The 23,641-nt window shown below is 45.7% G+C and overlaps 1 protein-coding gene across 1 annotated transcript in view; it reads left to right on the top strand.

Moving 5' to 3' along the window:
• The window catches only part of SYT17 (synaptotagmin XVII), an 88,717-nt gene extending 66,298 nt beyond the window's left edge, over positions 1-22,419 (top strand). Inside the window, exon 8 of the mRNA XM_010837110.1 lies at positions 20,967-22,419. Coding sequence (XP_010835412.1) covers positions 20,967-21,163 — 197 coding nt within the window. The 3' untranslated portion in view covers positions 21,164-22,419. The remainder of the gene's footprint in view (positions 1-20,966) is intronic.
• The last annotated feature ends 1,222 nt before the right edge of the window (positions 22,420-23,641 follow it).

Here is a 23,641-nt window from a genome sequence, read left to right as displayed (position 1 = left end):
ATCCAGCCATCTCATCCTCTGTTGTCCCCTTCTCCTCCTGTCCCCAATCCCTCCCAGCATCAGGGTCTTTTCCAATGAGTCAACTCTTTGCATGATGTGGCCAAAGTACTGGAGTTTCAGCTTTAGCATCAGTCCTTCCAAAGAACACCCAGGACTGATTTCCTTTAGGATGGACTGGTTGGATCTCCTTGCAGTCCAAGGGACTCTCAAGAGTCTTCTCCAACACCACAGTTCAAAAGCATCAATTCTTTGGCACTCAGCTTTCTTCACAGTCCAATTCTCACATCCATACATGACCACTGGAACAACCGTAGCTTTGACTAGACGGACCTTTGTTGGCAAAGTAATGTCTATGCTTTTGAATATGCTATCTATGTTGGTCATAACTTTCCTTCCAAGGAGTAAGCGTCTTTTAATTTCATGGGTACAATCACCATCTGCAGTGATTTGGGATAGCCTCAAATATTTATCAAGCCCCTACTGTGCTGCAATGCTGTGCTTAGTTGCTAGAGAAATAACAGAAAGATAGAAATAATCCATCCTTTCATGGCTGGCATTCTAGTTGGGGTGAAATAAACAAAAAACAAACACACACCTAAAGAAGAGTAAAGGAAGGCAACAGAGGGGACCTGGAGCGTTACTTTATTATTATTTTTTTAATATTTATTTAGTTAGCTGAGCTGGATCTTAGTTGCAGCGCACAGGATCTTTAGCTGTGACATGTGGGATCTAGTTCCGTGACCAGGAATTGAACCCAGACCCCCTGTTTTGGGAGCTACAGAGTCTTAGCCACCAGACCACCAGGGAAGCTGAGAGAGGACCAGCCCTGCAGAGATGGGAGAGAGGGACATGCTAGGCAGAAGAAATGGCATATGCAAAGGCCCTGAGGTAACAATGACCTTATTCAAAGAAAAGAAGGAAGGTAAAGTGACCAGAGCACATTAATGAGGGGAGTAACTCATGCAGTGAGGTCAGTGATAAGTAGGGGCCATGGGAGGGGGCTTAGGGGATAAGTACTTACTGACCAGCTCCCGCATGCCCAAGATGGTGTAGCACTGGAGACACAGAGGTGAGCAAGGCAGATACGGCTCCTGCCTTCACGAAGGATGGGTGAGCTGACGTGAGTGGAGGACACTTAGCACACAGCAGATGCACAGTGGGTGTAATTTTCTTTCCCTGCTTGTAAGTTGACATGAAAACTGCCTCCCTGGGTGTCTGCCTGACCCCCACCCCCTGCATTAAATCAGGACAGAATGTAGTTGACTTATAATGGCAATTATGTCTAGAGATGGCCTTAGGCAAGGACATGATTTACCAGGGGAAAAAAAGCACACAAGTTGGTGAAGAATAGGCAGAGTGGGTGGAAAGGCTCAGCCTTCCCTCTGTCTCCAGTAGCTGGTGTCTACGCTGGCTGGAGAAGGGGAGGAGCAGGGTGTGGAGGGGTGTCTTTGGGGCTTAACTCTCAGCCACTCCCTTTAGGATCCCAAGTTACAGAGATCCAGGAAGGGTGTCCATTGGCTTGGTGCCAAAGATCCCATTATGTGTCTGCTTTCAGATTTTATTCTGCCTCATTTTGTTGGGGCTGGAGAAGCAGAGGAGAGACATCCTGTGGATGATTCATGGGTGGGGGTCTCTTCCATCCTTGTTCAGGGTCATGTTGACTTCTCAGTGGCCCCTTTGGTACAGAGGGGCCAAGATGCTTAAGAAATGCGTGGACAACCACGTGATAAAATGAGGGTCCCTAGCCTCATTACAAGAAAAGTGAAACTGAAAGTCACTCAGTCATGTCCAACTCTTTGTGACCCCATGGACTATAGAGTCCATGGAATTCTCCAGGCCAGGATACAGGAGTGGGTAGCCTTTCCCTTCTCCCAGGGATCTTCCCAACCCAGTGATTGAACCCAGGTCTCCTGCATTACAGGCGGATTCTTTATCAGCTGAGCCACAAGGGAAGCCCAAGAATTGTCCCTAAAAGGCCAAAGTGTCCCTAAGGCGTTTGAAGATGGGGCAGGTCATTCTCCAGTGATCTGGAGTGTGACTGAGTGTGACTTGGAAAAGAATTCATGGAAGGGATAATGCAAGGGGCCAGAGTTCAGTTGTGGCTCTTCTCCACACTAATCATTAGGCTTGGGCTTCCCAGGTGGCTCAGTGGTGAAGAATTCACCTGCCAATGCAGGAGCCACAGGAGACATGTGTTTGATCCCTGGATTGGGAATATCCCCTGGAGCAGGGCATGGCAACCCACTGTGGTATTCTTGCCTGGGAAATCCCCATGAACAGAGGAGCCTGGCGGGCTACAGGCCATGGGATTGCAAAGAATCGGACATGACTGAGCATGCACACATCAAGGCTTACTGTGCTCCAGGCACTGTCCCAAGTGCTCTCTCAGTTGGTCTTCATAACAACCAAATGAGGAAGGTACTGGTATTATCCACATTTTACAGAGGAGGAAAGTGAAGCTTGGAGAGCTCAAGTAACCCGCTCAAAAGGCGCCGTTATTACTTAAGTGTAACAGCTGCAGTAGATAAGCCACCAAGATTTTGTGGTCCTTATTTCTTGCTTGCAAGTCCTTTGTGGGTCTTCTCCCCTGTGGCCTTCCATGCAATGATTCAGCAACCCACACTCCTTCCATCTTGTGGCTCTGCCATCTTCTCAGGCCTTAGAGAGTTTCATCTCCAGCTGGTGATTGGGAGAGAGAGAGTTGAGGATTGAGCTTTTCGTGGGAAGTTTTTATGAGGCGGACCTTGAAGTTACGACTATCACTTCCGCTTCCACCCAGACTCTTTTGGCTACAGCTCCCTGCAGAGGAGGCTGGAAAATGTAGTCCAGTTGCTTGTCCAGGAAGAAAAGGCTTTGGAGACCACACGGCTATCTCTGCCACAGGCAACCAAGAGGCAAACAATAGAGCAAGCCAGACCCTGAACCAGCTTGCTCCTCTGCCTCCCTAAGCACGTGTTACTTCTGGGTTCATGGTCAGTGTCAGCAGGAGATCCCATACCACCAAGTTCCAGGTTTGGGGAATTCAGCCTAACAAGAGCAGTTCTTGCACTGAATTCACCAAATACATTTTGTCTGGCTAGCCCTGGGCACCTACTGACTTAGAAAAGCAGTTAGACTGCTGGTTCTCAGCTGAGCTAATTTTTGTCACTGAGGGGACGTCTGGTGCTGTCCAGAGACAGTTTTGGTGGTCACAACTTGGGGGAAGCTATTGGCATCTAGGAGGCAGAGGCCATGGATTCTGCTCAACATCCTACAGTGCACAGAACAGAGGAGGAGATCAGGGGTGCTGAGGTTGGGACACGCTGAGCAGAGGTCAGTGACTCTGCTGGTCTCCTTGGGGTTTGTGGGTGGGGCTGTGGCCTCCAGGAACTGTGAAGGGCAGGTTGGCATGGACTCGGAGCTGGTCCGCTCTTGTAATGCACCTATTTGGGGCGTGTTTCTTCTCCTTATGGCATTGTGGCCTCTCATCATTCTTCGAGGTTTTGCTTTAGCCATCTGAGTGTGAAGAGTTCCTCGGCAGAGCATGTTGGCTGAATTTGTGCTCATCTGTGTAATTGCAAACGGCTTTCCTGTTTCTGCCCATCAACATTGGGTCAGACAGAAATATCTCACTCTGCCAACAAGCCCCATGTCACAGGTGGTGTGGCCTGACTCAGTGGGAGGCGGGGCCGGGTGACCCTTCTGGGACGATGAGTGCAGTACTTTTCACTCTGGTCTCTACTCCACCCCACCTTGTGGTTTATGGGTCCCTGTCACCCTCATGTGGTGATGGGACAGGGTCACACAGGACATGGAATGTTGTTGGTGGTTGTTCAGTCACTAAGTACAACTCATTGCGACCCCATGGACTGCAGTATGCCAGGCTACTTTATATCCTGGAGTTTGCTCAAAGTCATGTCTGTTGAGTCAGTGATGCTATCTAACCCTCTCATCTTCTGCTGCCTGCTTCTCCTTTTGTCTTCAGTCTTTCCCAACATCAGGGTCTTTTCCAGTGAATTAGCTCTTCGTATCAGGTGGCCAAAGTATTAGAGCTTCAGCTTCAGCATTAATCCTTCCAATGAACATTCAGAGTTGATTTCCTTTAGGATTGACTGATTTGATCTCTGTGCAGTCCAAGGAACTCTCCAGAGGCTTCTCCAGCATCACAATTCAAAAGCATCAATTCTTCAGCACTCAGCCTTCTTTATGGTCCAACTCTTACACCCATACATGACTACTGGAAAAACCATAGCTTTGACTACACAGACCTTTGTCGGTAAGGTGATGTCTCTGCTTTTTAATACACTGTCTAGGTTTTTCATAGCTTTCCTTCCAAGTACCAAGCCTCTTTTAATTTCATGGCTACAGCCACCATCTGCAGGGGTTTTGGAGCCCAAGAAAAGAAACTCTGTCACTGCTTCCGCTTTTCCCCCTTCTATTTGCCATGAAGTGATGGGACCAGAGGTCATGATCTTAGTTTTTTGGATGTTGAGTTTCAAACCAGCTTTTTCACTCTCTTCTTTCACCCTCATCAAGAAGCTGTTTAGTTCCTCTTCACTTTCTGCCATTAGAGTGCTTTTATTTGCATATCTGAGGTTGTTGATACGGCTCCAGGAAATCTTGATTCCAGCTTGTAATTCATCCAACCTAGCATTTCTTATGATGTACTCTGCATATAAGTTGAATAAGCAGGGTAACAATATACAGTGTCTTAACTCCTTTCCCAATTCTGAACCAGTCACTTGTTCCGTATCTGGTTCCAACTGTTGCTTCTTGTCCTACATACAGGTTTCTCAGGAGGCAGGTAAGGTGTCTGGTATTCCCATCTCTTTAAGAATTTTCCACAGTTTGTTATGATCCACACAGTCAAAGGCTTTAGTATGGTCAATGAAGCAGAAGTAGCTATTTCTGGAAATCGCTGCTTTCTCCATGATCCAATGAATGTTGGCAATTTGATCTCTGGTTCCCCTGCCTTTTCTAAACCCAGCTTGTACATCTGGAAGTTCTCTATTCATATACTGTTTTAGCCCAGCTTGAAGGATTTTGAGCAAACCTTGCTAGCATGTGAAATGAGCACAGTTGTATGGTAGTCTGGACTTTCTTTGGGATTGGAATGAAAACTGACCTTTTCCAGTCCTTTGGCATTGCTGAGTTTTCTAAATTTGCTGACATATTAACTAGAGCACTTTAACAGCATCATCTTTTAGGATTTGAAATAGTTCAGCTGGAATTCTGTCACCTCCAATAGATTTGTTCGTCATAATGCTTCCTAAGGCCCACTTGACTTCACACTCCAGGATGTCTGGCTCTAGGTGAGTGACCACACCATTGTGATTATCTGGGGACTGGAAGAAATACAAGCTGGAATCAAGATTGCCGGGAGAAATAGCAATAACCTCAGATATGCAGATGACATCACCCTCATGGCAGAAAGTGAAGAGGAACTAAAAAGCCTCTTGATGAAGGTGAAAGTGGAGAGTGAAAAAGTTGGCTTAAAGCTCAACATTCAGAAAACGAAGATCATGGCATCCGGTCCCATCAATTCATGGGAAATAGATGGGGAAACAGTGGAAACAGTATCAGACTTTATTTTTCTGGGCTCCAAAATCACTGCAGATGGTGACTGCAGCCATGAAATTAAAAGATGCTTACTCCTTGGAAGGAAAGTTATGACCAACCTAGATAGCATATTCAAAAGCAGAGACATTACTTTGCCAACAAAGGTTCATCTAGTCAAGGCTATGGTTTTTCCTGTGGTCATGTATGGATGTGAGAGTTGGACTGTGAAGAAGGCTGAGTGCCGAAGAATTGATGCTTTTGAACTGTGGTGTTGGAGAAGACTCTTGAGAGTCCCTTGGACTGTAAGGAGATTCAACCAGTCCATTCTGAAGGAGATCAGCCCTGGGATTTCTTTGGAAGGAATGATGCTAAAGCTGAAACTCCAGTACTTTGGTCACCTCATGCAAAGAGTTGACTCACTGGAAAAGACCCTGATGCTGGGAGAGATTGGGGGCAGGAGGAGAAGGGGACAACAGAGGATGAGATGGCTGGATGGCGTCACTGACTCAATGGACATGAGTTTGAGTGAACTCCGGGAGTTGGTGATGGACAGGGAGGCCTGGCGTGCTGCAATTCATGGGGTCACGAAGAGTCAGACACGACTGAGCGACTGAACTGAACTGAACTGAAGACCTTTATTGCATAGTTCTTCTGTGTATTCCTGCCACCTCTTCTTAATCTCTTCTGCTTCTTCTAGGTCCTTATCATTTCTGTCCTTTATCATGCCCATCCTTACATGAAATACTCCCTTGAAAGCTCCAATTTTCTTGAAAAGATCTCTAGTCTTTCCCATTCTATTGTTTTCCTGTATTTCTTTGCATCATTCATTTAAGAAGGCCTTCTTATCCCTTCTTTCTTGTCTCTGAAACTCTGCATTCATTTGGGTATATCTTTCCCTTTCTCCCTTGCCAATACAGGGTTTTTTTAATGTTGTTATTATATGTATGTATAAATGTATATACATATATGTATGTATAATACATATGTGTATATAATACAAACATACAGGAGACAGTAGAATAAAAATCTCTCAGTCCCCCCACTTAAAGGTCACAACTCTTAACAATTTACTGTAGCCTTCTTTCCAGGAATGTGTGCACCTGTGTGTGTGTGTGTGTGTGTGTGATATGTGTGCACATATGTGTGTATAGATCTCCATCCTCTGTTGTTAACATCCAGAATATATAAATATATTTTTCTGCAACTTGCTCTTTGCACATAATATATCTTGGACGTTTTCCATATTAATGTATATATTCATTCAGCAAATATTCATGGAGTCGCTCTTGTGAGCCAGGTGCTGTACTTGCAGCAATGAACAAACTGGACAAAAATCCAAGTTTCACCAGGTGAATGCTCCAATGTTGTAAACCAAACAGGCAGTAAACAAAATGGCTGAATTATGCCAAGTAGGAATGATGTTAAGCGCTAGGGAGAAAACTTGATATACTTAAAATGGATGGGTTTTATTCTACGTAGGTAATTTTTTTGAATGAAACAAGTGGCTGTGATTTTAATTTGCAGTTCCCCAGTGACTCGTGGTGTGGATCAGCTTTTCATGTGGAAGGAGGAAGACACTGAAGGCAGGGGTGTGCTCTGTGGTCAGTGGTCCAAAGTTGACCTGAATTTTGTTTGGTGGTGTGAGTGGACAGATCCCCAGGGGGTTCGACCCCTCAGTTCAGGCGCAGGACAGTGTTTCTGGCAGAGTGTGGTCTGGTTACTGTGGTCTTTGGGACAAGCTGGCAGGACCCACTGCGGGCGCGTCACCACCTCCCCAGGGAGTCTTGTCCTGCTCCCGTCTGTCCCCAGTGAGTTACCACACTGCCTTCCTGCTGCAGGATCCAGAGGCCCTGTGACCAGCCTATGAACCACATGGTCATACAGACCTGGAAGTTGATATTTCTGTGCTATAAAGAAGCAAGTAAAGGCTATGAAATATAAAAGTAGGACAGTTGAGCTGTTTACGTGTTTGGGGTTTTTTTTTTTCAATTCTTTCATTAATTTTTGAATTTATTTGGCTGTACCAGGTCTTAGTTCCCTGACCAGGGATCAAACCTAGGCTCCCTGCATCGGGAGCATGGAGTCTTAGCCACTGGACCACCAGGAAAGTCCCTGGTTTTTTTTTTTTTAATCTCAACATTTTATTAAGAAACTTTAAAAATTTTGAAAGAATGTTTCAGTCAACATCCATATTCCCACCACCTAGATTTCTGTTTGCTTTATCATCACATATCTCCATCTCTCTGTCTCTTAATTCATTTTCTTTCATGCGTTTCAAGGTCACTTGTAGATGTTAGTCCCATTTCTTGTTTTTTAAAATTGACTTTTTGTTGCAGTGTAATATACATATAGAAAAAGTGCATCAGTCTTAAGCATACATTTCATGAATTTTTATAAAATGAACACACCCCATGTGACTGGCACTCAGATCAAGAAAGAGAATGTTCCCAGAAATTTTCCTGGGCCCCTTTCAGTTACTGCTTTCTCCCCTAGGGGAACCACTGTGATGACTTCTCTTATCATACATTCATTTTGCTGCTTTTTGACCTTTATGGAAATGGAATCACCACTTCTTTCACTTGACATTATCCTTATGAAATTTATTCATATAATTATGTGTACTTATAGTTTTTCATCACATTTTTAATATAGTATTTCTGTGTATGCTGCTGCTACTGCTGCTAAGTCGCTTCAGTCGTGTCCGACTCTGTGCGACCCCATAGACGGAAGCCCACCAGGCTCCCCCGTCCCTGGGATTCTCCAGGCAAGAACACTGGAGTAGGTTGCCATTTCCTTCTCCAATGCATGAAAGTGAAAAGTGAAAGGGAAGTCGCTCAGTCATGTCTGACTCTTATTGACCCCACGGACTGCAGCCCACCAGGCTCCTCCGCCCATGGGATTTTCCAGGCAAGAGTATTGGAGTGGGGTGCCATTGCCTTCTCCGATTTGTGTATAACTATACAACAATTTATGTATCTATTCTAAAAGTAGAGTGATATTTAAACGTACTAGAATGTGCCCTTAAGACTTCCCTGGTGGTTCAGTGGTTAAGACTGTGCTTCCAATGTAGGGGGAGTGTGTTCGATTCCTGGTCAGAAAACTTAAGATCCCACGTGCCAGGGTGTGGCAAAAAAAAAGGAATGTGCCCATTCAAATTAGTGTCATGGCTTTCAAAGCATAATTTGGGATGTTGTAAGTGCCAAGAGAAGTTGAGTAGAGACCCAGGAGGTCATCAGGACCTGAGTTCATCCCCAGCTCTACCACTGTCATGCTGGCTGGATCCAACCTGGGCCTCTACCTGTCACTAGGATTTGATACCTTGTCTTGCTCTAGGATTCAAGACACATGCTGCGTTGACCCACATTGCAGGTTAAGGAAGAGTGCCTGGTGGGAAATAAGAAAAATTATATAGGACAAGGGACTGATTCAGTAGATCTATGATGGGGCCTGGGAACTTGCATTTTTAACAGGCTCCAGGTGATGATGAAGCTGCTGGTCTGGGGACCATACTTTGAGCATCACTGTCTCATATAGATCAGGGATGGGCAAATCACAGCCCCTGGGTCAAATCTGGCCTACTTTCTGTTTTTATTAATAAAGTTTTATTGGAACACAGTGAAAACAAAAATCTGTCTTTCCCTACTCACAACATTTCTGACACCAAATGTGGGATTTTTTTTCCCAGTTCAGCTACCAATCCAATGGATATTTTGATCTGCTTCTACTGCAGAGTGTCTAACCTGACCACACATGAGAATCCTCTGGGGAGCAGTTCTAGAACACTGGCATCCAGTCTCCCACCCCTGAACCAGTCAACAAAATTTCTTGGGGTGAGGCCCAGGCACTGGTCTCTTTAAAAGTCTTCCAAGTGATTATCATGTTCATGGTATTTCTCCTTTATTTCCTCAATTATTTTAGAAGACAAGGGGCATCTTCTAAAGCTTTAACAGGTGTCTCATAACTAGCTCAGAAGACAGTTTGCTGTGAACATTTTCTCCCAAAGCAGGGCCAGCATCTCTGAGACAGATGTACAAAGATGATCCTCATTCAGATGTGTAAGTTTTGGTTCTTCATGTAAAAACAAGCACATTACATTATAGTCACACTTTTAAATGCTTCCTCCTAGACGGTGTGATTCACACACAGATCGGAATGTGATTCTCCAACCCATATGTTGTCCCTGTAAATGCAGGCTCCACGTGGCTCAGTTTCCACATAGGCATGAAGAAGTGGTCCGGCCGTGGTCTGAAGGAATTGTCAAACAAATCTCAACCTTGACTTCTTTCTCTTGGGAAAGGAGGACGATCTGATTCATAAGCCACGGCGACATTCTCAGCAGCACCTTCCCCCTTCACCCCAATTTCCTCTTTCCCTGAATTTTCTCTGAAATTTCTTCTCTGCTGAGCTCCCAAACCCTCCTGAGCTCAATGAGGTGGCTTCTCTCCCTCCATCTCCCCTCCCAGCTCTCTTTCCCTGCAGATCTTTGTAGCTTCTTGGGTCTCAGTGACTTTCCTTTGATGTCGATGGATTCAGTCTTAAAGAAAGGAAACCCCAAACACATGCTTTTCCCTTAAGGCAGAGTTTCTTAACCCCTGCACTTGATGTTTTGGGCCAGCTTCTGGCCACAGTTCTTTGCTAGGGGGTTGTCCTTTGCATTGTATGATGGTTAGGAGCACCCCTGCCTTCTGCCCTCTAGATGCCAGTGGCTACCCCTCACCCCTACTTATGACAACCAGTTGTCTCTTGACAGTGCCAAATTTGGGGGACAGAATTGGCCTCAGCTGAGAACCGCTGCATTAAAGGAATCCAACACTTTAAGCCAGCGTCGCCTGCACACCTGGGCACGAGGAGCCTCTCTCCTAGGCCTTGTACTTTAAATGGGGTGACAGGTCTGAAGGCAAGGAGTCTAGGGAGTCCAGGAGGTGTCCCCACCTGCTGTCCACATCTCCCTTTCTAGATCACTTCAGAGGACTGGTATCCCAGAATTTTCCACCCACATGACCCAAGCCTGCTTAAGGCTTTCTCCAGGTCCATCTTCTGGGAGGAAGGCCATGATGCCAGTGTGTGACCTCTAGACCCGAGCAGATAATAATAGTCCTCTCCTTATAACTAGAGTTGTGTGGACAAAGTAATTTAGTGTATCGATAGTCTGTAGAACAGGGTTAGCCCATGATAAGCTCTATATAAGCGTTAACTGCTATTATTATACTTTTCAATAGTCTCTAAACACGAGACAACTTCCTTGGCTGCTGTGCTGCTAAAGAAGCAGCCATTCATTCAGATGTTGGAGATGAACCTGGCCCTGCTGGGCCTCAGAGAGGTGGTGTGAAGGTCTCCAACCAGGCACCATCATGAGGAGATTTAGGGCCATTCTGACTCTCAGCTCCTCTGGCCTTCACATGCTGGCTGGAGGGCCTGTCATGAATGTTTTCACTCTTCATCTTGTGTTTGTCTTGTGTCAGGGTCTGTGGAAGGGAGGAATGGGTGAGACGTCTCTTCTTTCTGAGATGGGAGGAGACGAAATGAGCTTTGAGTTTCACTTCCCTCTGTGCCCATGCTGCCTATGTGACCTTGGACACTCAACCTCCTAAGCCCTGTGAGCCTCTAATTCCCCATCTGTAAGACGGGGGTATAAATAGCATCTTCCCTAACAGGATGGTGGTGTTAAGTCAGAAATGTCGATAAGGTATTGATATTTATTCAGTGCCTAGTAAAAAGAAGTCAGGATTCAGCATTGCTGATTTTAAATTATGTAATACTGTTATCTAAATTGTCACGATGACTGTTAGAAGGGAAAACATGGAGAAAAAGTTCTGTCCGAGCAGCTGCTGTGAATCACAGAATGAGCCAGGAAAGGGTAAAAAACATCATCCTTAAGTTATGGATGAAACGTCTTCGAACCAAAGACATCTCAAAGCTGAAAGGGACCTTAAATCCCCACTTATTGTGTAAATGGAGAAACCAAGGCTCCAGAAAAGAATGATCTACCTGGTTTTAAAGAAAAACCCGAAACAGCTTCTAGGTCTCAGGGAGAAGAAAAAAGAGGTATTTGCAGGCTGTTGGTTCCAGGCTCACTTCCAATCCCAAACTCTGTGGTTGCTCAGGCCCCTTATACCAAATGGTGGGTACGCTCAGCCTCCACGTCCACAAACGCAGGAGACCAACTAAAGTTTGAGGAGGTTTTGCAGAAGTTGAATGCATACCACATTTGTGGGGTGTCAGTGCTGACCCGTGGGGAGGGGGAAGGAGAGGAAGCAGGGACATGTAGACTGCTTTGGGTTCCCCCAAGAGCTAAGTCATATCAGCCTGATGAAGCGTGAGGATCCCTCCCCAGTGAAGAGTTTGGGAGGACTGTGGAACAGCGAGGATGGGTTTTGGTCACTTAGTGCAGTTTTTTCGAAAACAGGGGAGCAGCTCCACTCAGCACCCAAGAGGTAGCTTTCAGGTAACAGTGACAAGGTGGGGTTCCATGAGTGGGACCCTCCCTGCTTATGGGGGCATCACCTTGTGAACCAAGCATGCAAAGTGGGGAGCAGCCAAGTCTGCTCCTGCTGGTAAAAGATCAAGATTTTTTTTTTCCCATTTGCAGTGTTTATCACACCCACACTCTTAAGTCATCTAGCTTCCCTTCCAGAACCGTCTGCCTTGGCAAACTAAATTAGCAGCCAAGAGTTTAGCTCTTTCAGGAAAGAACAAGATCGTTTTTACAGCAAATATCAACATGTGCAAGCCTCATCTTGCCCCTGACTCACTCGGGGCACCTAGATGTTGACTGGAGCAGGAATCTCTCTGCACCTCTGGGCCTCGGTCTCCCCACCTGTAAAATGGACCGATGGCAGCAGCTGCCTTAGAGCAGTGGTTCTCAGTGGAGGGGGAGGGGGTGGATTATGTTTGGCCAGGTCTGGAGTTGCTTTGGGTTGTCACAGCTGGGAGAGGACTGCTCGTGGCATCCAGTGGGCAGAGGCTGGGGCACTACAGGGCATCCTGCAGTGCTCAGAAGAGCCCCCCCATTACAGAGAGTGATCTGGCCCCAAATGTCAGCAGTGCAAAGGGTGGGCAGTGCCACTCTGGAGGGTTGGTGTGAAGATTAAGTGAGTTAATCCATGTGATGTGCTTAGTCCTGGGCCATATACAGAGTAGGTGCTTAGTAGAGAAGTGGTACTCTCCACACTCCTTCAAAGCCTTGAGCCTCTCATCCTACTTTGGTTTTGCCAGTTGGGACTTCCTCAGCTGCATGGCCGTGGTGACTGGCACCACAGAGGCACATATGTTGATGATTCTGTAGAGAGAAATTCCAGAAAGTGTAATGTGCCGGTTGTGTCCGCTCTGCATCTGAGGATGGAGAGAGATGGACTTCGGTGACTCACTGGTCCACACAGAGGGTGATGCTCGGAGACTGTGGCTGTCAGGGTGTTTGAGGTCTGTCGAGGTTGGAGGGAGAGCAGTGTGACAGCTCAGAGCGTGTTCCTGGCATAGCTGGCGTTCTCCCGTAATCAGGCAGGGAGGAGAAGTAAAGGGGTTTGAGTAAATTTTCTACTTCCCAAATGCTTTCCACTTATACTTTTAAAAAGGCTGTAAAGTTTTAACTGTTTGAAAGAAAACTGTTTGTACTTCATTTGACCCATTAACCTGGACACTGAGCCTTCCTACAGATTCAGAATCTTAAATTATAAAAACAAATGATCACATGATGCTTAACATCATTAAAACAAATAACCCACTCAGAAAGTGGGCAGAAGACCTGAACAGATATTTCTCCAAAGAAGACATACAGATGACCAACAGGCACATGAAAAAAATGTTAACATCACTAATTCATTAGAGAAATGCAAATCAGAACTACAATGACATATCACCCCACACAAGCGAGAGTAGCTAACAGAAAAAAAGCCACAAATTATAAATGCTGGAGAGCGTGTGGAGAGAAGGGAACCCTCCTACACTGTTGGTGGGGGTGTAAATTGGTACAGCCACTATGGAGAACAGTATGAAGGTTTCTTAAAAAACTAAAGACAGAGCTACCATACTCCTGGGCATATGTCGGAGAAAAACATAATCTGAAAGGATACATGCATCCCAGTGTTCACTGCAGCTCTGTTTACAATAGCCAAGACATGGAAGCAGCCTAAATGTCCATCAACAGAGGAGTGGGTAAAGAAGATGTAGCACATATATACAGTGGAATATTTGTTGTTGTTCAGTCTCTCAGTCGTGTCCAACTCTTTGCAACACCATGGACTGCAGCATGCCAGGCCTCCCTGTCCATCACCAGCTCCCGAAGCTTGCTCAAACTCATGTCCATTGAGTCGGTGATGCCATCCAACCATCTCGTCCTCTGTCGTCCCCTTCTCCTCTTGCCTTCCATCTTTCCCAGCATCATGGTCTTTTCTAACGAGTCAGCTCTTCACATCAGGTGGCCAACGTGTTGGAGCTTCAGATTCAGCATCAGTCCTTCCAATGAATATTTGGGATTGATTTTCTTTAGGATTGACTTGTTTGATCTCCTTGTAGTCCAAGGGACTCTCAAGACTCTTCTCCAACACCACAGTTCAAAAGCATCAATTCTTCGGCGCTCAGCCTTCTTTATGGTCCATACACGACTACTGGAAAAACCATAGCTTGGACTATATGCACCTTTATCAGCAAAGTAATATCTCTGCCTTTTAATGTGCTATCTAGGATTGTCATACTTTTCTTCCAAGGAACAAGTGTCTTTTAATTTCATGGCTGCAGTCACCATCTGCAGTGATTTTGGAGCCCCCAAAAATAAAGTCTGTCACTGTTTCCATTGTTTCCCCATCTATTTGCCATGAAGTGATGGGACCAGATGCCATGATTTTAGTTTTCTGAATGCTGAGTTTTAAGCCAGTTTTTTCACTCTCCTCTTTCACCTTCATCACGAGGCTCTTTAGTTCCTCTTGCTTTCTGCCATAGGGTGGTGTCATCTGCATATCTGAGGTTATTGATATTTCTCCTGGCAATCTTGATTCCAGCGTGTGCTTCATCCAGCCCAGCATTTTGCAACATGTGCTATGCATATAAGTTAAATAAACAGGATGACAATATACAGCCTTGACGTACTTCTTTCCCAGTTTTGAACTAGTCTGCTGTTCCATGTTCAGTTCTAACTGTTGCTTCTTAACCTGCATACAGGTGTCTCAGGAGACAGATAAAGTGGTCTAGTACTCCCATCTCTTGGAGAATTTTCCACGGTTTGTTGTGATTCACACCATTAAGGGCTTTAGCACAGTCAATGAAGCAGATGTTTTTCTGGAATCTGTTGCTTTTTCTGTGATCCAACAGATGTTGGCAGTTTGATCTCTGGTCCTCTGCCTTTTCTAAATCCAGCTTGTACATCTGGAATTTCTCCTTTCATGTACGTTGAAGCCTGGCTTGGAGGATTTTGAGCATGACCTGGCTAGCATGTGAAATGAGTGCAGTTGTGCAGTAGTTTGAACATTCTTTGGCATTGCCTTTCTCTGGGATTGGATTGAAAACTGACCTTTTCCAGTCCTGTGGCTACTGCTGAGTTTTCCAAATTTGCTGATATATTAACTACAGCACTTTAACAGAATCATCTTTTAGGATTCTGGAATAGCTCAGCTGGAATTCTATCACCTCCATTAGCTTTGTTCATAGTGATGCTTCCTAAGGCCTAATGGGACTTCACACTCCAGAATGTCTGGCTCTAGGTGAGTGATCACACTATCGTAGTTATCTGGGTCATTAAGATCCTTTTTATATAGTTCTTCCGGGTATTCTTGCCACCTCTTCTTAATATCTTCTGTTTCTGTTAGGTCCATACCATTTTTGTCCTTTGTTGTACGCATCTTTGTGTGAAGTGTTCCCTTGGTATCTCTAATTTTCTTGAAGAGATCTCTAGTCTTTCCCATTCTGTTGTTTTCCTCTACTTCTTTCCATTGTTCTCTTAGGAAGGCTTTCAATGGAATATTACTTAGCCATTGAAAGGAATGAAATAATGCCATTTGCAGCACCATGGATGGACCAAGGGGCTCAGAGCAGCCCCCATAACAGTGAACCATCAGAGTCATACCGAGTGAATGAAGTCAAACAGAGAAGGAGAAATACCATAGGACATCTCTTGTCTGTGGGATCTAAAAAGTGATACAAATGAACTTATTTACAAAACCGAAATAGACTCACAAACTTAGAAAATGAACTTACAGTTTCTAGGTGGAAGGGATCTTTGGAAGGGATGGTGACAGGCACACACAGCTGTATTTAAAATGGATAACCAAAAAGGACATATTATATTAATATAGCACATGGAACTCTGCTCAGTGTTATGTGATAGCCTGGATGGGAGGCGGGTTTGGGGGAGAATGGATACATGTATATATATGACAGAGTCTATTTGCTATTCACCTGACACTTACAGCATTGTTAATCGGCTATACCCGAATACAAAATAAAAAGCTCAAATAAATAAATAAATGATCACACAGTGACCATCCCCGAGCTCTGTGAAGGAGGAAAGGATTGTTTGCCCCTTCACCAAATGGCCCTGTACTACTCTAAGTTCTGGTATCTGTCTGGTAGTCACGGTCCACTAAATTGATTAAAATTACTCCAGATGGGGAAAGCAGATGACCAAGTATATTTGAATTATGTCTAAACTCATGAAGAATAAATAAGATCTAAGAGAAAATGTGAGGCCCCCTCTGCATAGGTTTTGTGCTTGGACTTTGTGACGTCTATGCATTTTTAAAAATTGAATATGGTTAATTTGCAATGTTGTGTTAAGTCAAGTGTACAGCAAAATGATTCAGTTATACACGTACACACACATTCTTTTCGATTATTTTCCATTATAGGTTACTCAAGATATTGAGTATAGTTCCCTGTGCTATACAATAGGTCCTTGTTGACATCTGTGCCTTTCTGTCACTCTCTGGATTATTCAGGTTGTTCAGAAAATCCCTCCAGACGATGAGGATAAATTAGAGCATATACATTGTGAAGATATATACTAATGATGGTAGTAAAATGAATCCCCATGACAGTCAGTGGGGATATTTGGGGTGCCTTACAATAAAATTTCTAGATATTGTTTTTGAAAAGGAGAAATATAGGGATCTAGTTATGAGGAATTTACTTCATATACAGGGTTGTTTTGTTTTTTTTTTTTGCTGCAAATACTGCATGTTGCCACCAGCTCGCTCAGTGACTTGGCTTCCTTGTGTACAGGGTGGAGTGGGCCAGGGATATCTAGCCTCCTGTCTCTGAGCCGCTCTCTGGATTCAGTCAATATCCAGTGTAATTCCCTATGCTCTCCACCAACACAATCCCTGGAATTGACCGAGATGGCCAACTTGATGTTCTCCCAGGCAACATTTATGATTGAAGTCATTAGTTTTATTCAGGGTATTACAATTTGCATTTTAAATGTTTGGCTTTTAAAAGACTGCTAAGATTGCCATAACTTTTCCAAGTGATTTGCAAGTCCCGAAGCCTGCCAATTAGCTCAGATGGCCGTAGCAACGACTGCTTCCCGTCAGAAAGGCTGAATCACTGAAGAGCGACCACCCTTCAAGAGCTGAATGATTCACCAAGCCAAGTTACTTTGCACATTGGGATAAGAAGCGTAGGCTATCAGATTTCCGTTCATACTTCTGCCCCTTCTGCTGATTTCGATGTAGATTCTCTAATAGAGGCTTATTTTTTCCTTTGTTTTTTTTCCCCCAAATTATATATTCTTGTTAGAAGCTCAAACTGTACATACTTATATAATAAGTACAGAAAGTAGAAAGTTCTGTTTCCCTTCCCTAGAGAGAGCTGCTCTGAACAATTTTGTGAATAGTCTTCCAGATATTGTTTTCTAGTCTATATATTGGGTTGCCCAAAACATTCATTTGGGTTTTTCCATACGATCTTATGGAAAAATCTGAACAAATGTTTTGGCCAACCCAATATCATTTTTTTTCTTTTTTTTTAAGCAAAAAGAGATTGTGTTTACATATACTGTTTTTGCAACTAGATTTTGTCTCCTAGCAATATGTCTTGGAGACGTTTCCATCTTGTATATATAGGTCTGTCTCATTTTTAACCATGGTGCTGGTTTCCATGGTATTGTCACATCAGAAATTATTAGTCCTCTCCAGTGTTTGTCTGGGTGCTCCCAAAGCTGATCCTAAGACAAGACTTGGGTGCAAGCAGGCTACTAGGAAGGTGATCCCAGGAAATACTGATACGAGGTTGGGCAAGTGAGACCAGAAAGGGAGGCAAGCCAGTGAAGGATGATCCATGAGTGGGTAACTGGAGCTTGGGAGGCGGGACCACTGGCAGGTTCATTGATCCTCCAGGACTCACAGAACTTGGAAAAGCTGTTATACTCATGGTTATAGTTCACTGCAGTGAAAAGATACAGACTCAAACCAGCAAAAGGCAGAGTCCAGGAGAGACCAGGCATGAGTTACAAATGTCACGTGGACAGCATTTCATTCTCCCAATAATGACGTGTGGCAACATGCTCGGAGGATCACCAACCAGGGAAGCTCACTGAAGGCTTCGTGTCTAGAATTTGGTTTAGGGGTCAGTCGTGCAAGCATGGCTGACAGTCTGGGTGGCTGACCCTAGTCCCCAGCCTTTTCTGAGGTCAAGTGGCTCTTGTGTGGCCCAAGGCCCCTGCGAAAGTCACATGGTCAGCATACACTGGCATGTCCCAGGCAGAGCGCAGCAGGTGCTCACCGCGGGATGTCAGCAACAAAGGCTAGGGGTAGCCTCCACGGTGGGCAGGATATCAACAGCCTCACTCACACTTGCTCGTGAAGTGTTTTTGTTGTTTCCATTTTTCATGCTCACAAATGATGTTCTAGAGGAGGGGTTGGCAAACATCTTTGTAAAGGACCAGATAGTAAATATTTTCAGCTTTGAAGGCCACACGGTCCCTCTTGCAGCTACTCAACTCTGCTGCTGTAGCACAAAAGCAGCTGCAGGCATTGTGTGAACAAACAGATTTGACTGGGTTCCAGTAAAACTTTATTTACAAAAAACAGGTACAGACCAGGTTTGGCTTGAGGGCTCCAGTTTGTCAGCCCCTGCTACGGTGGATAATTCTTTTATGTGTATCTTTGTCCCTTCGTGCAGGTAATTCTATGGGACAGATCTCTGGAGGTAGAATTGGTGGGTCTTAAGCAATGACATTCTTATTTTGAGCAGATACTCTGCCCAAAAGATGAAACTGCTTCCTCTTTCACCAACAGTACCTGAGAATATTTGAGATTTCTTTTCTTAAAACCACTTCCCAAAGAAGCAAAACCACTAGGCTGTTTCTCCATTTTCATTCTTGAGTTTTGGAGAGGCAGAGGAAGATAGAACATTTTATCCCCAGGGAAAAAGCCCAAATGGGGCCTGAAATGGTCTCCTGATATCTTGCTTTAGATGTGAGGCCTACAGGAAAAGGGACTCTGGTAACTTGTTTTCATTTGGTGAAAGTTTAACCTTCCATTCCCTACGAGGTGTGGTTCAAGAGTCCTGCATGTTGCCTATTCAAAGAAGTTGTGCTTGTTTGTTTTTTCAGATGCATCAGAGAGCTTCTCAGCAGTTTCCTTTATTAAGCAAAGACTAGTCCTAATTTTTCTCTTCTGTAAGGGGTTTCCCTATAAATCAGGTCTACCTACGCATAGTGGCCACTTTACCAGATATATGAAAAATGAACGCGGTCCAGTTTTTGTTCGTGGAGCTGATAGGTATGGGACACTGTTGATGGAGTGAACTTACCGCAGTTCACTCTGGTCTTTTGGGGCTTAAAACAATGGATAGGGTTTTTGTTTTTCCACTTTTCTTCTTTTCCCCTTATTTTTATCATTTGGAATTCTTGATGTGAATCCCACAGAGGAGAACAGAGATTTGTTAGCATTCAGTCTCTGTTTTGGGTTGCATATTTTAGCTGGTTTGTTTGATAATGGGCACCCCTTCTGGGATCTGCTCGCCTGTGCTCTGCTCACGCTGGGTGAATCTTTGATAGTCCCCATTCTGTAGTCCTTCATTTATAACACAGACAAACACAGCCTGCTTTCCCGTCAGCGAGATGGCATGCCCTGACTCCCCACATGCAGATAAGGAATTAGGCAGAACTCGGCTGGAAAGATAAATCAAGCTATCTCATTAGGCTTGAAAGACACGAATTAAGCTTGCATGGGAATTAACAGCCTTCTGAAGGGACATACCGTGCAACAAAGGGAGAAGACATTGCCAGAGCCCTTTCTCTCAGGAACCTTGCCTCTGCAGCCTGTCTCTTTCATAAAGGTCAACAGGTAGAAATTGAGGATTGAAAGAGCAGTGTAGTGTTTGTTGAGTACTTATTAAGTGCCAAGGCTGCACTTACTAAGAAGAGGGTGGCAGAGGATGAGATGGTTAGAAAGCATCACCTACTCAATGAACATGAATTTGAGCAAACTCTGGGAGACAGTGAAGGACAGGGAAGTCGGGTGTGCTAAAGTCCATGGGGTTGCAAAGAGTCGGACACAACTTAGCAACCGAACAACATTAAGTGCCAGAATCTCAGTGCAGGCTCCTAAGGTAGTTAAGATTCCCGTGTAACTGAGGAGGAAACTCAGTGTCAGAGGGGCTCCTTTGCTTATCTCAGGGGTCCCAGAGCTGTCCAATGACAGAGCCAGGATTCACTCTTTGTGACCCCATGGGCTGTATAGTCCATGGAATTCTCCAGGCCAGAATACTGGAGTGGGTAGCCTTTCCAAACTTCTCCAGGGGATCTTCCCAATCCAGGGATCGAACCCAGGCCTCCCACATTGCAGCGGATTCTTTACCAGCTGAGCCACAAGGGAAGCCCAAGAATACTGGAGTAGGTAGCCTATCCCTTCTCCAAAGGCTCTTCCCGACCCAGGAATCGAACCAGGGTCTCCTGCATTGCAGGCAGACTCTTTACCAACTGAGCTATGAAGGAAGCCCTAGGATTCATCTAGGATGTCTGTTCTCATGACCTACAGCTTAACCAGGTGGTTCTTATCTGGGGTGAATTGACGCCCTGGAGATACTGGGCCCTGTGTGGAGATTTGGGGATTGTGGGTGAAAATGGCAGCTGGTGGTAGAGGCCTGAAGTGCTGCTGGACAGCCTACAGCGCACAGGCTGCCCCCACAGAGAATTTCCAGCCCCTGCCTCAGCAGTGCGGCCTTCAGAACCTGGTTCGAGCACTCAGCGGGACTCCAGTGGTGGCTGGGCGGGTCCACCGGGACTACCCGGCTGTCATGCCCTGAGGGCAGCGTGGTGAGGCTGCAGGGTCAGAGGTCAAAAGCTGCAGCTAAGGGACTTATGGGAGGATGAGGAGGGAATCGGGGAATTTTCCGGGGTTAAAAGAAACAGTGATCTGAAAACAAGGACTCGCGCCTGCCGTCGAGGCGTATGGAGACTAACGCCTCTGTCCTGCCTCCCCTGCCCCTCTGGTTAGTGTTCGGCCACAACATGAAGAGCAGCAACGACTTCATCGGGAGGATCGTCATCGGCCAGTACTCCTCCGGCCCCTCGGAATCGAACCACTGGCGGCGGATGCTCAGCGCCCACCGCACGGCCGTGGAGCAGTGGCACAGCCTGCGGTCCCGGGCCGAGTGCGACCGCGTGTCCCCTGCCTCACTGGAGGTGACCTGAGGGCCACGGGGATGGCAGCTGTCGTCTGTGGAAACAAGGAAGAAAACTTAGGACAAAAAAAATGCCATATGTGTATACTGTTCCATCCGCACACACACACCACACACACACCCATACACACCCAACTCCTCTCAGAACCAAAAGGACACTGACTACTGATCACACACTGGCTGCCCTTGAGGAGTGGGGCCTGAGAACTTTCCAGAAGCCCCATCCATCCATTAGCCGCAAGCTGAGCGGGCTCTGCCATGAGACTTATGGGCAGTGCTTAATCTCCTGGATCCTTCTGCCCTAAAATGCTCTTTCAACCCTCAAGCCAGAGAAAAGACCTCCCCGAGGGTGCCAACCTCCACTGAGATGAAGTTTTCCAAGAGTCTGGCCAGTGTCTCAGAGTTGGACATGACTGAGTGACTGACACTTTCACTTCACTTTCACTTTGGCCAGTGTTGGGAGGCCTAACTGCCCCCCCCAAACCCAAAATGCGCACCCACTGGGTGACTCCCGAACAGCCTGCTGTTCCCAGAGGTTCCTCAAACCTGCTACCTTGGCCCCAACGTGTAGGTACTTTGTCTTCTCTTTAGTGGGTGTGATACATAGATTAGACTATCTGAAGAAACCAAACGGCAACAAAAAATAGTCCAGTGTCAGAAGCCTCTCTTGGCTTCCCTGAAGCCGTCCTTGTGTTAGCTTCTCCCTGGGGACTCCCCGTGGATATGTGTGTGGATGTTCTGGCGTGTGTGCCCTCAGGTGAGCGTGTGTATGTGTGTGTGTGCCTGTGTGTCCCCTTGGTGCGCAAGGCACTGGCCGGGACCTCAGGCCTGAGCACTCCTCCTGTCTGCCTTGCCTGTCAGTGAAGTTTCACTCACCACCCTCCTGTGTGTCAAGACCCCACCTCAGTAACAGTAGCGTGTGTGAATAGCAAGTTAATAGAATATGATAGAGCAGAAGTAACATTTTTTGACCGAACCATGGTGATTGTGACTCCCAGAAGACCTGCAGAGGACAGTTACATGGAATAAAAAGGCCACCACGCCCACCACGCCCCCACCCAAGAGTCTCCCTCTTGTCACACTCTGAGGGTCTCGCTGTGTTTTGTGTGTGAACCAAAGTCACTTCTCTTGTGCTAAGAAATTAGTGTAGTTAGAATAGATCTCTCTCTCTCTCTGTTGGATGCTTCTGTATCTCTTCCCACAGCGTGTTGTCTGGTATAATGGGGAGCTGTTTATTGAAATTAAAGATTGTTTATTTGTGCCATGCATTTGAGTTATCTTTTTCTTCATGAACACGGGCATGGAGGGTAGGAGGGTATTTCAGTTACTGTCTCTGTGTAAAAACTCAAAGCACTGGTGTTTATCGTGCTCACAGATCTCATGGGTCCAGAATTCAGACCAGGCACAGGGATGGCTTGTCCCTGCCCCATGATACCTAGGATCTCAGTTGGGACACTCGAGGGCCACAGTGGGTATAACCAGACAGCCAGTCATGCTGGACATTGTTGGTTAGACTTGTGTGTGGTCTAGGCAGAAAGGACAGTTAAAACATTAAGGTATATTTATCTGACAACTGACAGGAGAACTTGTGTAAAAGAAGATAAGGATTTATGTCAGGTCCCTCCTGTTCCAAGCAACGGGAACTTAACACCAAATTGTTTAAGCCACAAAGGAAGTCCTGGCTTTAGGCATAGCTGGATCCAGAGGCTCTCCTGGACAGGCTCTCCCCATTCAGGGAGCATCATGGTTACCAGCAGCTTAATAATTTCAACTCGTACTCATCGTTAAGACCCAGGTTCAATTGCCAAGACAGAAATGACAGCTCCTTCCTGTCCTGCCCACAAGAAGCTTTTCTGTTTAACTTTTTTAACAACAACTACCTCTAACTAAGGCCTTACTGCGTACTAAGCCCAATGCCAGCACAGCCTTATTTAATTCTCACAACAACCTCTTGACAAGGGAGCTATTATTATCCCCATTTTCCAGGTGAGGAAAGGAAGAGTTTTTTCTTATAAAACTGTTCATTTGTTCAGGACAAGAGCCATGGCTACTTAGCTTTCTATTGGCCGTGTCCAGTAAAAGGGGCTTGACCTAGGTAAACCTCGTGGGCTGAGATGGGTCCACTCCTGGCCCCATTTGGGCTTTCCAGGATCCCCTCGCGGGTCCTCTGGTGCCTCCCACTCTGGAGTGGAGGTGGCATGAAGGTCGAGGGGGAAAGACAGGGAGATTGCCTTAGGTTATGTTTCTAAGGAGAGAAAAGGAGAAGCTTTTCCTTCTTTATAAAACGCCTTCCTGCCCATGGTTGCACAGAAGAGGAGAGAAATATGAGAGAATAAACAGAATGAGGGAAAACAGGACTAGAGATGTTACACGGTGATAGGCTTTGGAGCCAGAGAAGCCACGGTTCAGACCTCAGGCCCAGCACTCCCTGCCTGCACCCTCATCAAGTCTCAGAGCTGCTCTGGGACCCAGGTTCCTCATTATCTCA

This window comes from Bison bison, unplaced genomic scaffold (assembly GCF_000754665.1).
Source record: "Bison bison bison isolate TAMUID 2011002044 unplaced genomic scaffold, Bison_UMD1.0 scf7180017864072, whole genome shotgun sequence".
Classification (NCBI taxonomy): Eukaryota; Metazoa; Chordata; class Mammalia; order Artiodactyla; family Bovidae; genus Bison; species Bison bison.
The sequence above is the reverse complement of the archived record's forward strand: the minus strand, read 5'-3'. Positions and strand labels throughout refer to the sequence as shown.